This window comes from Alosa alosa, chromosome 2, assembly GCF_017589495.1.
Source record: "Alosa alosa isolate M-15738 ecotype Scorff River chromosome 2, AALO_Geno_1.1, whole genome shotgun sequence".
Lineage (NCBI taxonomy): Eukaryota > Metazoa > Chordata > Actinopteri > Clupeiformes > Clupeidae > Alosa > Alosa alosa.
This window is the reverse complement of record NC_063190.1, coordinates 13365166-13383490: the sequence shown is the minus strand read 5'-3', so window position 1 is coordinate 13383490 and position 18325 is coordinate 13365166. Positions and strand designations below refer to the sequence as shown.

Here is an 18325-nt window from a genome sequence, read left to right as displayed (position 1 = left end):
TCTAAAGTTAGTCATTTAGTCATATGGAGCAATAGAGTGAGAAGTCAATAGTTAGACATCTCAACTCCACCCCAGCAGCATGGCACAAAGGGAGAGAGCATGAGGGAGAGGGAGCGCTTAATGTAAAGAAATGAGCCTCTGTTTATGTGCTGCAGGTGCATTATCCAGTGCCTTGGGCTTTTAAAGTGGGCCTGAGGCTATTTACCCTTCTCTACTGTATATGTGTGTGTGTGTCTGTTTTTTGTGAGTGCGTACCCGTGTTTGTGTGCATGTTTGAGTGTGTGTGTGTGTGTTTGTGTGCGTGTGTGAGGGGAGACAACCAGGTGGGTTGCTCAAGAGGTCTTGGGTCAAAAGTATTTGATTTTTATCTTGTGGATTTCTGTTTGTGTTTAGAAATCCATGTTGTTTATAAAACGGGAATGTCTGCTTTCCAGCATGCATGGGAACTTGGCATCCCAAAGAAAGCTCTTAACCACCTCCATCTTGTTTTGCATCGCCCTGACTGTGTTTGTGCCTTTCCTGTGTCCTGCTAGTGCTATGTGATGTATCTGTTTTTGTTTTTGTGTTGGTGTAGTTAATCACAGTGGCCGACCATCCTCTATAAGGGCATGTTGTTTTGAAGTTTATCCTCTTCCTCAAACTCAGTACCACAGTCTAAATTTAAATTTGATGTTCAGTGTGTCTGGACCTGATGTAAAATGACACACTGTAGCCACTTATTTGAAATTCATCTAAGTACATCTTCACTATCACTATACTTCTTGTAATACATGGTCAGGTTTCTGGTTGTCTGTCTATAGTTTTTATGGCAGTGGTTTGATGTTAAAGGATAATTCCAGTATTTAGCACTTTGAGTCCCCTTTCTTTTTTTTTTTTTTTGGATTCTGAACGAGAGTGGTGGACACTGAAATTTTGACGATGGGTCCTGTCTCGACTTTCTGACTCGTTTTGAATCGCCTTTGACTGTTTCAGAGTGGCTGGCTATGGGCATGCACAAACATCGTCCTTAAAACAACCCTTAACGTTCGTTTTTGAAATTGTGCAACTCACGAGTGGTTAGTGATGTTCGTTGATGTTCCAAAACAATTAGCATAGCGAAATACAGTTTCTGTGGTGTTTTATTTGGCATTTTGTAAAATCCCATTGATTTCTGTTGGAAGACTCATTGCTCTTTAATATTACTGCGCTACCGGAAATGGAAAGGGAGTGTGTTTACATTTGGTTGTTTGTGCATGTTGCCCATAGCCAGCCACTCTGAAACAGTCAAAGGCAATTCAAAATGAGTCAAAGTCGAGACAGGACCCATCGTCAAAATGTCGGTGTCCACTACTCTAGTTCATCGAGAACAAACCAGAAAAGGGACTCAAAGTGCTAAAACTGGAATTATCCTTTAATAATGAAAGATAAAAGTGCAGCATCAAGTGCTTTTCCACTTTCCTCTGACGACAGAAGGTGGACTGGCCTCACCCCCCTGCCTCTGCGTGACCACACTGTTTACCCAGATGTTTTCCCAGAGGCCCGTGAAGCACAGGACCCCAGCAGGGCTGTTTAGTCTGACTCTCATCTATAGGGCGGAAAGGATTCTCTCATTCTCTCTTTTCCCCTCTCTCATTCTCCCACTCATCTCTCATTCATTCTCTCTCTCTCCTTCTCACTCTCTCTCAGATTTCTGGTTCTCATCCTCTCTTATCTCTCTCATTCTCTTTCTCTCTCGTTCTCCTTCAGATTCTCTCTGATGCTCTCACTCTTATTTCCTCTCTCCCCCTCTCTCTTCCTCTCCTTTACTTTCTGTGCCTCTGTCGCTCTTCCCACCCTCCCTTTCTCACAGTGCACTTTTTCTCTCTCTGAGACACCACTTTATCAAGTTTACATGTAGCCAGAATAGCAAGTTCACCAGCACCCTGCGACAAACGGAGGAATGTTACATTCTGCTCAAACTACAGGCTCAAGGCCTCTTGTTAACTTTTGAGAAAACGTGTATATTCAGTTCAGTATCAGTCATCCTGTATTTGGACTTTTCCCTTTAAATAGCCCTTTGAAGAGCTGTGATTTGGTTCTTTTTTAAAGAGCACCTTGTATGAATAGATAGACACGTTGCCTTAGCTGGGTTTCAAAATGCCGGGGCTGCAGCTCTGTGCTGCTGTGGTTCAGTTTTGTCTGCGAGGGGGTGTGGAGGCTCTTTCCTGTTTCTCTCGCAGTGTGGTTAAGCAAGATTTTAATTGCACACTGCTGGTGTCAGGGAGCTTTTCTGGCAACACAAATTCATTTGTCGTCTTTTTACTCATGGGCTGGTGTGTATGAGCCTGTGAAGTTATGATGACAGGTTCACACACGCTCTGTAGTTATCAGTTCACCATGTACGTCAACGGTCAAGCTACAAATAAGGAATAATACAATCTCCTCAAGAAAAAAAAGATGCACAAAATATTTCCAAAATGTTACGAAGTATTTCCTCAAATGGTGGTGTGATTTGTTCATCCAAGTGTGACCGGTTAAAATGTTCTCTTGCCAGCTATAAAGCAGAAGTTGATCTTGTTGATTGTGCGCTGTTGTTTTTGCCATTCTTATTTCCGTTTCAATAGGACATGCACAGTTAACCACATCGGGTGGCCCCACCTATGTTCTTTCACACAGACTGTGTGTTCTTTTTTAAACTTCAGACACTGTGAACATGATTTGACCTTCCATGCAAAGCCACACATGCTGCTGTTCCTGTCCCACTTTATTGATACAATCAGGGGCCAGTTCATAGATAAAGTTGAATTTCAGTGCAATTGAACACGCAGTTTCAATGAAGTTCAATGCACAAAGAGCCACAGTACCTTGGCGAAGTCTAGTGATGTCTCTTAACAGCAGTACTACATTCCAGATATTGTATACTGCACATCATAACATTTAAATAGTAGGTGTAGAACATAGGATCTTACAATTATGTTTGTACAATTATAATTTTATGTGTGTGTCTACTGTGTTTTCAAATGTGCAGTATTTTGTCTGAACACCTGTAGCTCATGTTGGATATGAGATGACTATGTATTAATGTAATGTTTTGTGTTTTTGTGCAGGCCAAAAATAAAGAGACTGGGGCTCTGGCTGCTGCCAAAGTGATTGAGACCAAATGTGATGAGGAGCTGGAGGACTACATCGTGGAGATCGACATCTTAGCCTCGTGCGACCACCAGTACATTGTCAAGCTGCTTGACGCCTTCTACCATGACACCAAACTCTGGGTAAGGTCAGCGCTTCATGCTGGAAGGCTTGGGGGAAGTGCATTCACACCATAGTACCGAAACTGAAAGTCTTTAAATAGGGAAAGAAAAGGCAAGGAGAGTCTTTTCTCCCCATATTTATAAATTTTGTGGTCTACCTCTATAGGGAAGTCATATGAAATTACAGTGGGTGTAGTAGTTGCAAAGGTGTAAACCCTGTGAAACTGTGCTGTGTTTCGAAAGCCATGCTGGCCAAACCCTCCCTACTGTTCATTCCCAGCACTTTCACTTCAGTGTTTGCTGGTATGTATGTTTGTATGTGAGAGCGGTATAGTCTTGAGCGGGCAACGCCTTCATGTAAAGTTGATCCTAGCTGACCAAGGATGGGAGGACCGAGCGTAGTGGTTCGACCACCCTCCATGTGTGGTTTTGGGGAACTACCCTGGTATCTGTGGAATTCTGGTGTGAGAGAAAGGCACCTTTAATTTTCTTGTGCTTGAGGAAGCATGTTGGTACACTGAGTCAGCGCACCGTGCTCTGGGGAGGTGCTGTTTTTCTGAAGCACCCGCCGAACTCTCTCACCACATACTTCCGTCTCAGGCCGACCATCCTTGGGTGGCGATGAGGCTTTCTCTTCTCTTTTTTTCTCGTTCTCTCTCTCTCTTTCACATTCTCTCTCTTTGTCTCTCTCTCTCTGTCTTTCTGGTGAGTGTGTGCATGTGATTTTTGGCCTCAGTGCTATTTGGTATAATCTGTTTATCTTAAGGAGCCTTGGCTTGGACTGTTTACAAGCACCCGCTTTTGATCAAGGCGTGGTTATGGTTTAGGTATGCCAGACCATGAGAGAGGAGAGCTGCAGAAAATTTCATGGGTTGGATGTCACATTAAACCACAACATCGCCACTCTGAGACATTGAGAAGCCAGACAAAACAAAAACAAAAACAAAATGGCACTTCAAAAAAAAAAAAGGCACCCTTCGAGACGCAACCCCAGGCAGTCTTGAGGGTCTCCACCATATAAACAAGTTTCCATTCTGGCTCGGTGGGTTGCCCTGGCATCCTCTCCCTCCTCGTCAGGATGTGTCATAAACCGTGCTTATTTACACGCTGATGAGGCGTCTGGCCGTCACAAAGCAGGATGATGGGAAGGGCCAGCAAGGGTGTTTACATGACCATGCCCAAAATACATGTCTGAGGTGCCGCGCAGCACTGGACAGGGCAGTGGGCCATACAGAGACAGATAAAGGACTGGCCTTAATTCTTTTAGATTGAGGGAGAGAGAGAGGGAGAATGAGGGAGAGGAGAACTGAAAGAAGGGGATATAGGGGATGAGAGAGGAGTGATGGAAGGACAGACTGAGAGAGAGGAAAGAAAGGAAAGAAAGAGAGAGAGAGAGAGAGAGACTACTGTTGTTTAGGGGGAACAAAGTGTTGTGCAGTCAGTCTCAGGCTATAGTGGTGCAGTGTGAGAAAGACAAGGCCTTTGGCTCTCTGCTCCCTGTGCTGACATTTCCATCCATTTGCCCAGTAACACGCTCTCATGGTCAAGCCCATTCATTCACTCTGGCTCTCAGAACACTAGCCGTACCACACTGTTGTCAAGTGGACTCAGTGCAATAAATCTCTAACAGATCTCTGTTTACTCTCCCTCTCAAAACGCCGGTCATTGACGGTGTTTATGCCCCGTGGGGAAAGTAGCCTTTGCTGTAAGCACGCCGTCATTGGATACTGATGATGTGGAAACTGCTGACCAACTGTGTGTGTGTGTGTGTGTGTGTTAGGGTTTTAGCAAGTCTGCATTGCACTACCTCTCCCTCTTCCTCTAAAGGAGGAATTCGCAGACAACACAGGGTAGTTTCCCCAGTCATACCTTAAAGACAGTTCCTCAACTGTGTGTGTGTGTGTGTGTGTGTGTGTGGCTTCCTCACTCATACCTTGAAGACAATTCCTCAAGTAATCAACAGCAATCATCATGTCATATATATATATATAATCCCATGCAGCACTGTGTGTCAGCCTGCATCACCATCATCATGTTAATAACAGCTGTTTTCTCAGGCAAACCTGTTTTCGTTGTCCCATAATGACAATCTAGGCAATTATTGAAAAAGACATAATTAACATCATAGATCATTAACATTCCTTTGCAACATGCATGTCTAGTTTAGTTGTTCTTCTATTGTGTAATTGATAGTGGGATTGGTAAGATACATTTAAACACCAACTATTGACTATTCAGAATCACATTGGTGTTTTGTAGGGCTGAAGGCAACAGCAGAAACTGTGTGCAGTACCTTTAAAATGGCACTAGCTGCTTGCTCTATGCGGTTGTCATTTGATACTGGTCAAGGTGCACAGGACACCTGTTCGAGGTGCCCAGGTGATGTCCCTTAAATATGATTACAGTGCTGCCTGAAAGCTGCTAGATAATGAAGGCAACGCAGCGAAACTGTATCCATCAACGGCAATCTATTATTAACACTTTTATATCTCTGAAGAACAATAGAGTTTGAGATCTGATCACATATCCTATTTAAATGAATATGCTATTAGCTTAATGGACTTGAATTCATCCTCTCTCTCTCCTTTTCTTTCTTTCTTTATTTCTTTCTTTCTTTTCTTTCTTTCTATTTTTTTTCTTTCTCTATTGCTCTCTATCTCTCTCTCTCTCTCTCTCTGTTGTCTTTCAGTAGACCTTAGTGATATTACTGTAGGATGTGTAGGTGGTGAAAGAATGTCACTCAGCTGTGTGTGTGTGTGTGTGTGTGTGTGTGTGTGTGTGTGTGCGTGCGTGCGTGTGTTACACACTCTCTGCCGTGCATGTGGCCTGACCAGCTCGGCCACCTCTCTTCACCTGAGGGCCATGAAGCATGCGTCATCTGCTGTCGAGAATTCCTCAAATATCTGCACCCTCACTCCAATTAGTGGCTCTTTGTCTGGAGAGAAGTCTCCTTAAACGCCACCCTGCCCCGCACGTCTACTGTGCAGTGGCTGCACTGCACCTCCCCACTCTATTGAATAGACATGGTGGTGTGATGGCACCAGAGTTTACCCCTCCACAGCGTCTGTCCACTCACTCTACACTTTGTTTGTTTGGCTAAAGAATGTACCTTTCAAAAGGATTACAGAGAGCAGTGTATCCACTGTTAAAGGGAGGGTGGGTAGGCAGCATGCTTCTCTTTCACCAGTGCTCTCTCTCTTGCTCTCTCTCTTTCTTTTTCTCCTTTCTCTCTCACTCTCTCTCTCTCTCTCTCTCTCTCTCTGTCTCTCACCACTGGTGAACTCCTTTTTCCTGCACGTGTGGCCTGGTGTCCATCACACTCCAGAGTGTTTGGTCAGGGCCTGCCTTATCGGTGCCTCCGCTGGCCTGGGTGACGGCCCATGTCAAAGCAGCCATGAGCTTGATGGATGGGTCTGAGAGTGTGCCCAGGGTGTTATGACAACTCTGACTGAGGCCGCTGTGTTTGGGCTCCATTGCCGTGAAGTTACCTAATTGTGACATCACCGCACAGGTATGCTGCAGAGATGAGTGTCCTTGACGAATGGGGCGTTCTGAAGACCTGTTCTGTGGCTGCAGGGTGCAAACAAGCTGACTAACACACTAAGTAGGCTAGCTAGTAATCAGCATTCAAACTTCAGTTTAAACTGAAAGTACACATCCAAAAGATTAGATACGATTCTATATAAAATCTCTTTATTATCTTATCTATTATCTCATTATTATAATATACAGTATATTTAATTTCATAATTAATACATTATTATATTGTTATAATCTCATTATACAGCATTATACATGAGTGCAGTATAGCAGAAATATAATCAATTATCAAAATATTAGTAAAAATCTAAACTGTTTCAATCCAAGTCTAACACCATACCTAACTAACCATACTGTTACTGTTCACATTATTACAAAGTTTCCTTTTAGGACCATTGTGGCATAGTCAGTGTATTACTCTGTATTTAAGTATAGCTACAGTGTATCAAGTATGTCCATATTGTGTCACTGCACAAGATAAAGTCTTCCCAGAGATTTGTGTTTATACTGGAAACATGCATGCATGCATGTCATGAATATGACAACCAAAATGGAGGAAATGAAAGCTGACATTCTGGGCAGAAGGGTAAGACCTTGGCCAACAGGAAGTCATCTCAGGATTGTTTATGCAAGGCACTGCTCCCCACCCCAAGTTATGCTGTGTGTGTGTGTGTGTGTGTGTGATATTTTCTGAATATTTGTATTTCATTTGCATTTATACATCTTATCCAAAGGGAGTTGTAACATTGTGTAGGTATACAATGTACTTGCAGTATATGTTGAGGACCTTGGTCTAGCAAGACAGGAACATGCAGTACTGTGCTAATGGTTATTTAGGTCAATAATCCTCTTGAGGAGGGAGGTAGCCTAAACAAGTTCAGTGGGAGTGCGTTAGTGGGGTGGTGGTGGTGGCCAGGTGGGGTGTCAGGGACACAGCCTCCTGAGCGGGACAGGCTGACGGGCTTAAGGTTTTGGGTCCACTTTGACTGACAGGCTGCCCTCTGTCACAGCGAGTCTGCTGCTGACACATTCAAGAGCCTCCACTCCTCTTGTCTGAAGAACAACAAAGACTACTCAGACTGCAACCGCCCGATTACATTTTTCTTATTGGCTTGTCTTTAGGTATTGCTTGTGGATTGGTCATTGGTTCCAAAACAAATAGTGAAGACGCCTTACTCACCTCACCACCCTGATGCACGGCAGTTCTGTCTGTGCATGAACAGAGGTCTTGTGGTTTCCCGGAGAATGTGTCAAACCAGGGCATTGTGAGGGGCCATCTTGTTGTTGCATTAGAAACTCTCTTTCTGTACTCATAGGCTGTCAGGAAGTTACATCAGCAGTGTTAAGATGTCTCAACATGAGTATTTTTACAATGCGATTCACAGATTGAATTAGTGGGAGTAATTCCACAGTCACAACAGTGTTAATGCAAGGCCTTTTTCTCTTTTAATGGTGATGTTTTCCATAACCCATGACATGCATTTGTGTGTTTGTTATTGTGACTGTTAGTTACTTTGGGTCTGTTTTTGTCCTCCCTTAATTTAGAAAGGGAGAGAGGGAGAGGGGACACTGTTTGTGCCCTCTCACTTAATCCCATGTTTAGTTTTGTGTGTTTCTTTTTTTGGCCTCCACAAACTTCTCTTCCCAGACTCCCAGCAATCCCCCCCTTAGTGCAGTGATTTACAGCGCCTTGAATTCCCCTCACAGGGCTTTAATTAAGCCAGCACGTCGTACACCACCAATTGAACTTGGCAAGGGGAGCACATATACGCCGTCTAAGCGACTCAAATACTTCATTTGGCTTTGCTTAAAGTGGAAATCTTCTACCGAAAGCTTTTTGATGTCGGGGCCAAAATTGAGCACCGTGCATTACTTGTTGTGAAATACATTATTTTTCCCCTAATGTGGGTAGACATATATCACATTTCATTATATGTTTTAGAATTACATTTGACAACACTGACTCACTCTCAAGCTCTCCATCTCTCTCCCCCACAGATCATGATTGAGTTTTGTCCTGGGGGGGCTGTTGACGCCACCATGTTGGGTAAGTTTTGTGTTTGTGTGTGTGTGTGTATGTGTGTGTGTGTGATTTAAAGCCAAGTGCTATTTCTTATGATAATATCAGGTTGTGGAGCCTTGGGTGGTGATATTTGGAATCCAAACCCTGTAAGAAAGCAGAGTGAGTGAAGTCCCAGTTTTTCACAGGATATTAAGGCCTTCACAGACCACACCAAGTGACTCTTTATATTATGCTTTTGCAATCTGAAAATGAAAATAGAAAACCTCAACACTGATTCTCTGTGTTCCTTAATTCAAAGGCCAAGGTAGAATGATCTTAAGTTACAGACCCTAGAAGTGTAGAAGTTTTTTATTGTCAAATATAGCTGCAAGCAGCAACCCAAGGCAGAACAAGATAGAAGATAGAACTCAGCAGACACTCGCGATCAACACTTTCAACAAGTGTCACATCAAACATAACTGATTTTGTAGGGCTGAAACAGAGCTGAGTATTGCCACTGCCTCCGCCAGCCAGCCCCCCCACCTAATCAGCCCTGCCCGTCCCACCCCGTCCTGCCCCGCCCTGCCCCGCCCTTCCACGCACGCATTAGAATGAACTGGATGGAACATGTTGTCATCAGTTTCACATCCAAAAATAAAAGATCACATCAGCACATCAGCAACTACAGATCAAAATGCAATATTGCTAATTGCAGCACCCACTACAGGTCAAAGGTCAACACATTTTTTGAGCGTCCTCCTAATGGGGGCATGAATCTATGTAGTAAGTTTGGTTATGATACATGGCAGGGTTGCTGAGATATGAGCTCACTTCCTGTTGTGGCGATTACAGCCGAATGCTTCTGTCAATTGTTCCAGAAAGCAAAGCAATGATAAGGCATTGTCTGAAGATGGTCTATGCCAATTTTGGTGAGGATCCACTGAAATTTGTGACCTGTGAAAACTTGTATGTGTTTTTGATTAAATCCAATATGGCGGCCGAATCAATTACGATGACATCACAAGTTGGCTTGGGTCGGCCTAAGAACCTCCAACAGTATTACCAGACACCACTAGTACATTTTAATTCCAAACACAATTAATTACAGCGCCCCCTAGAGGTCAAAGGTCACCAGATTTCTTGAGCGTCCCCCTGATTGGGTCCTGAGACCATGGACTAAGTTTGGTTATGATAGATGAATGGGTTGCTGAGATATGAGCTCACTTCCTGTTTGGCGGCCTCGCCTCAAATTTCGATTGGCTATTATAGCCAAATGGTTTTAGTTCGAAAGACAAAAAGCAATGCATTTGTGAGTCATGCTCTGAAGATGATGTGCATCAAGTTTGGAGTCAATCGGACAAAATTTGTGACCTATGAAAACTTTTAAGTGTTTTTGATAAAATTCAATATGGCGGAAAATCCATCATGGCGGAAATTGACATCATAGGGTGCATTGAACTCAGCTTAGTCCAAGGACACCAACAACACCTGGTTTTTGAAAACTCAGAGCGACAGGTCAAAAGTTAGGTGCGTGATCGCACATCCAACTTTGACCTGTTGGTGGTGCTAGAGTGTATGAGGTGCCGACTTAAAACTTGATGAAATTTATCACAGGACTGTCTCTAATCAGTGTGCCAAACTTCACAACTTTTTACCAGACGGTTCTATGGGCTGCCATAGACTTCTATGGCAGAATAATACACTTCAGCAGCCACGGGCAAAAAAAGGTTTCGCTAATTACAGCGCCCCCTAGCGGTCAAAGGTTACCAGATTGGTTGTGTGTTCTCCCAATTAGGTCAGGAGTCAATGTACTTTGTTTGCTCACCAATTGGTTTTTAGATCGATTGGATGCTGAGATATGAGCTTACTTCCTGTTTGGTGGCAACCAACGCTTCTATCAATTGTTATGGAAATCAAAGCACTGATAAGGCATGGTCTGAAGATGGTCTGTGCCAATTTTGGTGAGGATCCGATGAAATTTGTGACCTAGGGAAATTTGATAGTGGTTTTGATTAAATCCAATATGGCGGCCAAATCAATTATGTTGATGTCATGAATTGCCATCTGTCGACATAAGGATCTTCCACAGTATTACCAGACACCACTAGTACATTGTAATTCTAGGCACAACAGCAGCTACAGTCCAAAAGGCATATTACTGATTTACAGCACCTCCTAGAGGTCAAAGGTCACCAAATTTCTAGAGCGTCCTCCTGATTGGGTCCTGAGACCATAGACTAAGTTTGGTTATGATAGATGAATGGGTTGCTGAGATATGAGCTCACTTCCTGTTTGGCGGCTTTGCCGCAAATTTTGATTGGCTGTTACGGGCGAACGGTAATACTTCCGAAGACGAAAAGTGATAACTTTTGTGAGGCTTGGTCTGAAGATGATCTGTGTAAAATTTGGTGGGAAAAGTATGTGACCCCTGATACATTTTAAGTGTTTTTGATGAAATCCAAAATGGTGGAAAATCCATCATGGCGGAAAATGAAGTCATAGGGTGCGTTGAACTCGGCTTGGTCCAAGGATTCCAACGATACCTGACTTTTGAAAATCGGACCTACAGATCAAAAGTTCGATGGAGGAACACACTTCCAACTTTGGCCTGTTGGTGGCGCTAGAGGGTTCGAGTTGCCGACATGAAACTTGGTGACATGAATCATGGGACCGTCCCCAATTAGTGTGCCAAATTTTTTACCAGACAGTTCTATGGGCTGCCATTGACTTCCATTGCATATAATAATAATAATAGGAAAACGTAGAAACACAGAAATTGGCTGCTTGGCCCCCAATGACATGTTCCAACAGAGCCCTAAAGCTTAATCTTGTATACAGTCAGAAAACTTAGCACCTTTACACAGATTTCTTTTCTCTGAAGCTCCTCTTCTACATACATGCAACAGAACAATATGGTTAACTCAGCAGCAATGTGTTCCCTTTTTTGACGTGATGTTCTGTGGTTCATTACAGTTCATTGCAATTTGTTGACCTTTCACTAACATTTCAATAATTTCATTCTTAATTTGCCATAACATACCTGTCTCTCTCTCTCTCTGTGTGTGTGTGTGACAGAGCTGGACAGGGGTCTTCGGGAGCCTCAGATTCAGGTGATCTGCAGACAGATGCTAGAGGCCCTGGTGTATCTCCACAGCAAGAAGATCATCCACAGGGACCTGAAGGCCGGCAACGTCCTGCTCATGTTGGATGGGGAAATCAAGCTAGGTCTGTGGCACAGGATGTTACTGGCACAATGGCACTCTAATGGCACTCTCTCATTCATCTCTCTGAAACACATATTAGTTTTCTCCTCTGTTTGATTTACTCCGATTTCATCATGTCTCAGACCTCTATATTTGCATTTAAATGATGGAATTATACACGTTCACATACCTTTATTTGGCAGATAGTTTTGTCCTGAGTTAGATCCTCAGTTAGAGCATTATGCACACATTGTGTTTATTCCCTGGGTGACCCTGCTGTTGTCAGTGCCTTGCTCAAGCAATTAGGCATGATGTTGTTAGCCCGTTGTTCACTAGTGAAGACTGGTGGTGTCCCTTTGGGCTCCCGGAGTTGAGTGCTGTGTATTAAATGGCCAGACCACATCAGCTCCTCAGAGGCCAAACTCAGCTTCACAATCCCCATAATGATGAGGCTGCTCGTGGGGGATTCCTCCTGGGCTGTGCTGCTCGGTCAGCTCTCCCAGTGGGCTGCACGTGCCCTGGGTGCTGACTCCACACGTCTGACACGACTTTCACTGGATTGAAATCACACCAGTGCAAGTGTTTACTGTGGCGCTGAGACACATAGGAGTACGACTAGGCTCATAAACTCTAGCAGTAAACGCTCGTATGTTTACATGCCTCTCTCTCTCTCTCTCTCTCTCTCTCTCTCTCGCTCTTTCTCTTTCTCTTTCTCTGCTCTTTTCCTTCTTCCTCTCATTCTCTCTTTCACTTTCTCCCTACTCCTCTTTCCATCTTTCTCAATCCACCTAAAACTCTATTTTACTTCCCATTTCTTTCTCTGTACAGAGCACTCTTTCTTTTCTCTCTCTCTCTCTCTCTCTCTCTCTCTCTTAGTTCTGTCTCCAAAGACAAAAAGCCAAAAGGTCAGGCCTCTGGCCCGTTGACGTTGATCATATGAGCGGCGTGTGGAGGAGTGTGTTACAGGCTTTTGTTTGTTTTAAAATATCATTCAGGGGCTTGTGCAGCCACGTTCCACTGAACTCCAGCAGCTCTGATGCTCCCCTCTCCTGTGAGAAAGAGGGGTGCTTGTGTGTGTGTGCGCGTGTGTGTCTGTGTGTGTCTGTGTGTTGGGTGGGGGTTTGGGGGTCCCAAGGCTGGCTGCTTTGTACTCCACGTAATGGCTTTTTGAAATGGCAAGCCAAGTGGGATATAGGAGCCGTAAGCAAGGGGGGGGGCAGCTAGTTTGAGTGACCTGTTCAAACTCTGCAGGGAGAGACACACAAGCGGACACACACACACTCACAAATGCACGCACAAACACACAAAGGCAGGCACATGTCTGCAGACTCTGTACACACACCACATGCACAAACATACAGATACACACACAGAAAGTTTCTTTTTGCAGCATTGGGCAGGCAGGCTCTGAATGAGTATCACGTTTTTTTTATGTTCTCTCGCCAATGCCTCACAGACTTTTACAAAGGCACCAGAGCTTGATTTAAGAAGAAACACACACACACACACACACACACACACACACACACACACACACACACACACACACACACACACACACGCGCACACACTGAGCCTGGTGTCACATCCTGCAGTTAAACCAGTCTCTGTGGCTCAATTCCTCTGCTAGGAAGCCCCTGAATAAAGACAACGTAGAAGTGAATGTTTTATGGTTTAGTATGAATATTTGAGACGAGGAGTGGAAATGACTGTATGTGAAACCACTTTAGACATTCCTGGGGCTTCTGTCCACTTTGCTCTTCAAGCAGATCGCTGTTTGCCACATATTATTCCCTTAAATAGACACAGTTTCAGAGCTAGAAAATGCAATCGTCCAGTCCCCCTGGTCAGACAAGAAGAAGCCATATATTGGGGTTTCTTGTAAATACTATCAGTAACATTTCCTAGTTTCAATCACAAGGTTTTTATCACAACCCTAAACGGACAGAAATATCGGAGGACTATAAAAAATTAGTGGTTATCTTACCTGTCCTGGCAATGGTCAGGTTTTGGTGTTGGTGGAAGGATGTACTGTTCATATTTTTATTGTGTGTGTGTGTCTGTGCTTCCAGCGGATTTTGGCGTGTCGGCCAAAAACACCAAGACCCTGCAGAGGAGGGACTCCTTCATTGGAACCCCATACTGGTGAGTGATGAGTTCATCTGGCCCAGAATGATAGAAAACAATCTCACACACTCACTCACTCATAAACACACACACACAAACAAACCCATTGATTATTGTTCTCCATGGTGATTGCACTATCCAGTGACCTGTGAAGGCTTGTGATAACCTCACATACGCTGTTCACACCCAGCTCCCCCATAAACATTCTTCATAGATAGAGAGACGGAGAGAGAGAGAGAGAGAGAGAGAGAGAGAGAGAGAGAGAGAGAGAGAGACAGACAGAGAGAAACTGGGCGTGGAGGTGAAACCTCATAAAACACAGGCTTGTCTGCTGCTGGACCTTGTGCTCTGGTCCAGCTCCAGCCCTGCGGGCCCTCAGCGGTAACGCGTCAATGATTGACCAGGAGGGCCAGCTGGAATGCTCTCCATTCCTGCAATGAATGGGCTGGTGGCGCAGGCAATGTGAACAAGGTCCTCCAGCACTGCATCTGCCAAGGTGTAATATGACTTGCTTAGGTGACTCTTCAGCAGGCACAGTGGTGGCATGACCAATGACCAATAAACAGGGAACAATGAGGAAGTCAATGGGATTGGGCATGATGAGTGCTCTAGCTGTCAGTAGTGCGGATTCATCTGACACCGCTGAGATCTTCACTGGTAGAGCTGTGTTCATCTCAGATAATTTCAGAACTGTTCTCTCTTTCTCATAGGAGAGGTGCTGAGCTGCTAGAGTTCAGTGGAATGTGGCTACACAAGCCTGTGAATGATATTTTAAAACAAACAACACAGCCGGGGTTAGACAGATAGATGGATTCATAGGAAGAGCATTATTTAGGGCATGTCATGATGGGTATTGATAACGGTAGCACAACTTTAGACTGTTACTAAAAGCTGTCTCTCCTAAAAAACCCATATCTGTGTTGGGCATCCAGCTAAGTAATCCGTAACATGCTTGTGTTTGCCTTATAATAAAGTGTTGATTGAAGTGCAGCCTTTTAGATTCACCTTCTGGCTTGACTTGGAAGGTGACATGCCTGCCCACTACAAGGATGCCAGTACTGACCCTGACTAGGAGTGTCTGTGAACTCTGATGTCCCTGCGCCTGACCGTAGAGGACTAACCTCTATCTCTTCTCTGTGTGATGTGTGCAGGATGGCCCCAGAGGTGGTGATGTGTGAGACGATGAAGGACGCGCCGTACGACTACAAGGCGGACATCTGGTCACTGGGCATCACGCTCATCGAGCTGGCCCAGATCGAGCCGCCACATCATGAGCTCAACCCCATGAGGGTGCTGCTCAAGATCGCCAAGTCCGAGCCGCCCACACTCGAACAGCCCGCCAAGTGGTGAGTCCCGTGTGTGTGTGTGTGTGTGTGTGTGTGTGTGTGTGTGTGTGCTGTGCAGGTGCGTGTGGGGGTGAAAGAAATGAAATGAAATAAATCTGCCTTATGTCTGTGTCTGGGTGTGAGTATGAGTATGTGATAGTGTCTCAGTGTGTGTATGTTTTGATGTAAGTATGTGTGTTTTGCTGTGTGTGTGTGTGTGTGTGTAGAGAGAGAGAGAGAGAGAGAGAGAGAGCCTTAGTGTTTGTGTGTGTTTTAGAATAAGAGTGTGTGTGTGTGTTTGTATTTTGGGCTGTGACTGTGCCAATCTGACGCGTACCAGACCCCCCAACCTCCCTCAGATCCTGTCCTCCTGCCCCTCGCTGCCCCTTATCTCTCCAGGGCCCTGTTAAAGGGAAGAAAGCCCCTTGTCTCCCCGTTTTTCCAGTGTGCGAAAAGCTTATGGCTTGGCTAATCAATTTTATTGCTCTTCACATTCCGCCTTGTCAGTGCTTGCTGAGGCAGGGCTTTGGCTGGCTGCTGAAAGCAGACACCAGATGAAAAGCATACTGGGATTTGAGAGTTTTATTTGTGTAAGGATATATTACTGTGAAGGATATACGGCCGTGTAAAGCAATGATCACTGCGGCCTGACTATGCTGGCTGACTGCTTTACTGAATTCCTGAATCTGGTTTACATAGTGTGTGTGTGTGTGTGTGTGTGTGTGTGTGTGTGTGTGTGCTATACATCCAGCTCCCAGCCACACCCCATCTACACACAGACACACTTACACATACACATACTCACATTGGCAGATACGAACACACAAACATAAACACAAGTGTGTAAATACATTGACATACAAACGCTCATACATACATACCCCCCACACTTACAGACATCAACACATACACATACACAAAGTCAGATATACATTAAAACATAAACAAAAGTTTGTATACATTAACATACACACATTCATACATAGTCTCTCACACACACACACACACACATGCATACACACACACACACACACATACCCCATATGTAGAGGACCGTGCCCCTGGCCTAATGTGCCAGCGTTTGTGTGTTTTAGGTCAAAGGACTTTAAGGATTTCCTGAAGAAATCTTTGGATAAGAATCCTGAGACTCGCCCAAGTGCTTCTCAGCTCCTGGAGGTAAGAGTGTGAGTGTGTGTGTGTGTGTGTGTGTGAGTGTGAGAGGCCAAGCACTTTGAGCAGCCCTTTGAAATCTGACCTTCCTAATGCTGACCTCCCCGACTAAAACCATGTCCAGTCCAAGGGATACTAATTCAAAAACCATCTTTCATCCACTGATCCTGAATCCCACGAGTGAGATGCTCCAGATAGCATGCAAATGGGTGTGGGTCAGTGGGTGACGGGCGTTAGTGGGGAAGTGGCGTCTATTTAAATTCAGGACTCACTGTTTCCTGTTTAGGTACGGAGGGGTGGTACACACTGTGGGGATTTCTACACAAGGCCCACAGGGGATGTTCTTTTAGGGATTTCTAGTCATGCCGCACCCTTGCACATTTCAGGGAAATTCTGTAATGAAAACGAGAAGCTCACAAAGACCCTTGTTATAATGTTTTTCTTTATGTAAACACAAAGGTAATGGGGAAAATGCCCTTAGTTGTACTTTTACCTTCTGTGAATGACTTGAAGCCATGAGATGTCATGCACTGGATCAGGGTGTGGTCAGCTGTGTCTGTTATATAATGGATCATCAAGGTGCAGTCAGTTTATAGACTATGAGGTACAGAATTTGTGTCTGCAAGTATGATTATGCCATGTCTTTGTTATTTGTGTGTGTGTGGTTTCGTGTGTGATTGTATCTCTGTGTGTGTGTGTTGTTTGTCAGTATTCAGTTTTTGATTACTGCTGACTGTATATCAAAGAGAACACTTGTAGAATGGTGTGTCCAGTACAGTGGTGTGTGACCTTTGGAAAGCCTTATCCTCTGGCCATGCTGTGGGAGATGGCCAAATGACTCTGGTGTGCACTCAAGCCATGTGTTTCACATTGTGGTGTGTAACACAGGAAAGGTTGGCTGTCTTCAGAAGCAACAACCCTACAGGTGCCCTACAGATGATATGGAACCTTTCTCATTTCTTCATATTTTATCGTTCGTCAATTTGACACATGACATTTTGATTATCTACAAGCCTATAATTCTATTGTTCTCAATTTTATGACCTTTAGTCTAGATGGTGTCATCATGTTTTGCAGCTGAAAAGTGAAACTTGTTGATAAGGTGATGGCCCTGCCAGGTAGCTGTGGCCACCATCACGTCCCATGAGGTCATTCCGAGTTCTGTAGAATGGCGGATTTGGATAAATCTATTTATAAGCTGAGCCGACGCCCAGGGGTGCAGATTGGGAACAACTCTGCAGTGCTGTCAGCTGGAGTGGCACCTAAAGCTCGCCTCCGGCTGGAGTTAGAGGGGAGAGTGAGTGAGAAGGTCACAGCAGTGCGAAACCAGTCAGGTTCACTTCTGTACCACCAGGCAATATGGCTTTTGGTGTGGGGTGGATGTAGTGGTGGTGCTGCTTCTGTCAGTCCTAGACAGTGGTGGTGCAAGACGCGCGCACACGAACACACACACACACACACACACACACACACACACACACACACACACACACACACACACACACACACACACACACACACAAATGGTGTGAGAGTGGTACAACAGTAAAGAATGTCCTGGGTAAAGCTGCCTTGTGTGCAGTAAGGTCACAGCAGCTGTGCGTGGGTGCGTGTGTGTGTTGTGTGAAAAGCAAAGACACCTTTCACACCCCCGTCTCACACTAAACATCAGGCCAGGATAGAGCGCAGTGGATTCCTCAACGCAGGCCAGACACAAGTCATCAGGTCATCAATCGATCACACAATAAT

At 44.6% G+C, this 18325-nt stretch overlaps 1 protein-coding gene across 1 annotated transcript in view; it reads left to right on the top strand.

The window, feature by feature from the left end:
* Nucleotides 1–18325, top strand: part of stk10 (serine/threonine kinase 10) — a 44150-nt gene that overhangs the window by 4636 nt on the left and 21189 nt on the right. The window contains exons 2-7 of the mRNA XM_048238072.1: nucleotides 3066–3230; nucleotides 8748–8796; nucleotides 11827–11976; nucleotides 14027–14099; nucleotides 15233–15427; nucleotides 16501–16582. Of these exons, the coding sequence (XP_048094029.1) occupies nucleotides 3066–3230; nucleotides 8748–8796; nucleotides 11827–11976; nucleotides 14027–14099; nucleotides 15233–15427; nucleotides 16501–16582 (714 nt within the window). The remainder of the gene's footprint in view (nucleotides 1–3065; nucleotides 3231–8747; nucleotides 8797–11826; nucleotides 11977–14026; nucleotides 14100–15232; nucleotides 15428–16500; nucleotides 16583–18325) is intronic.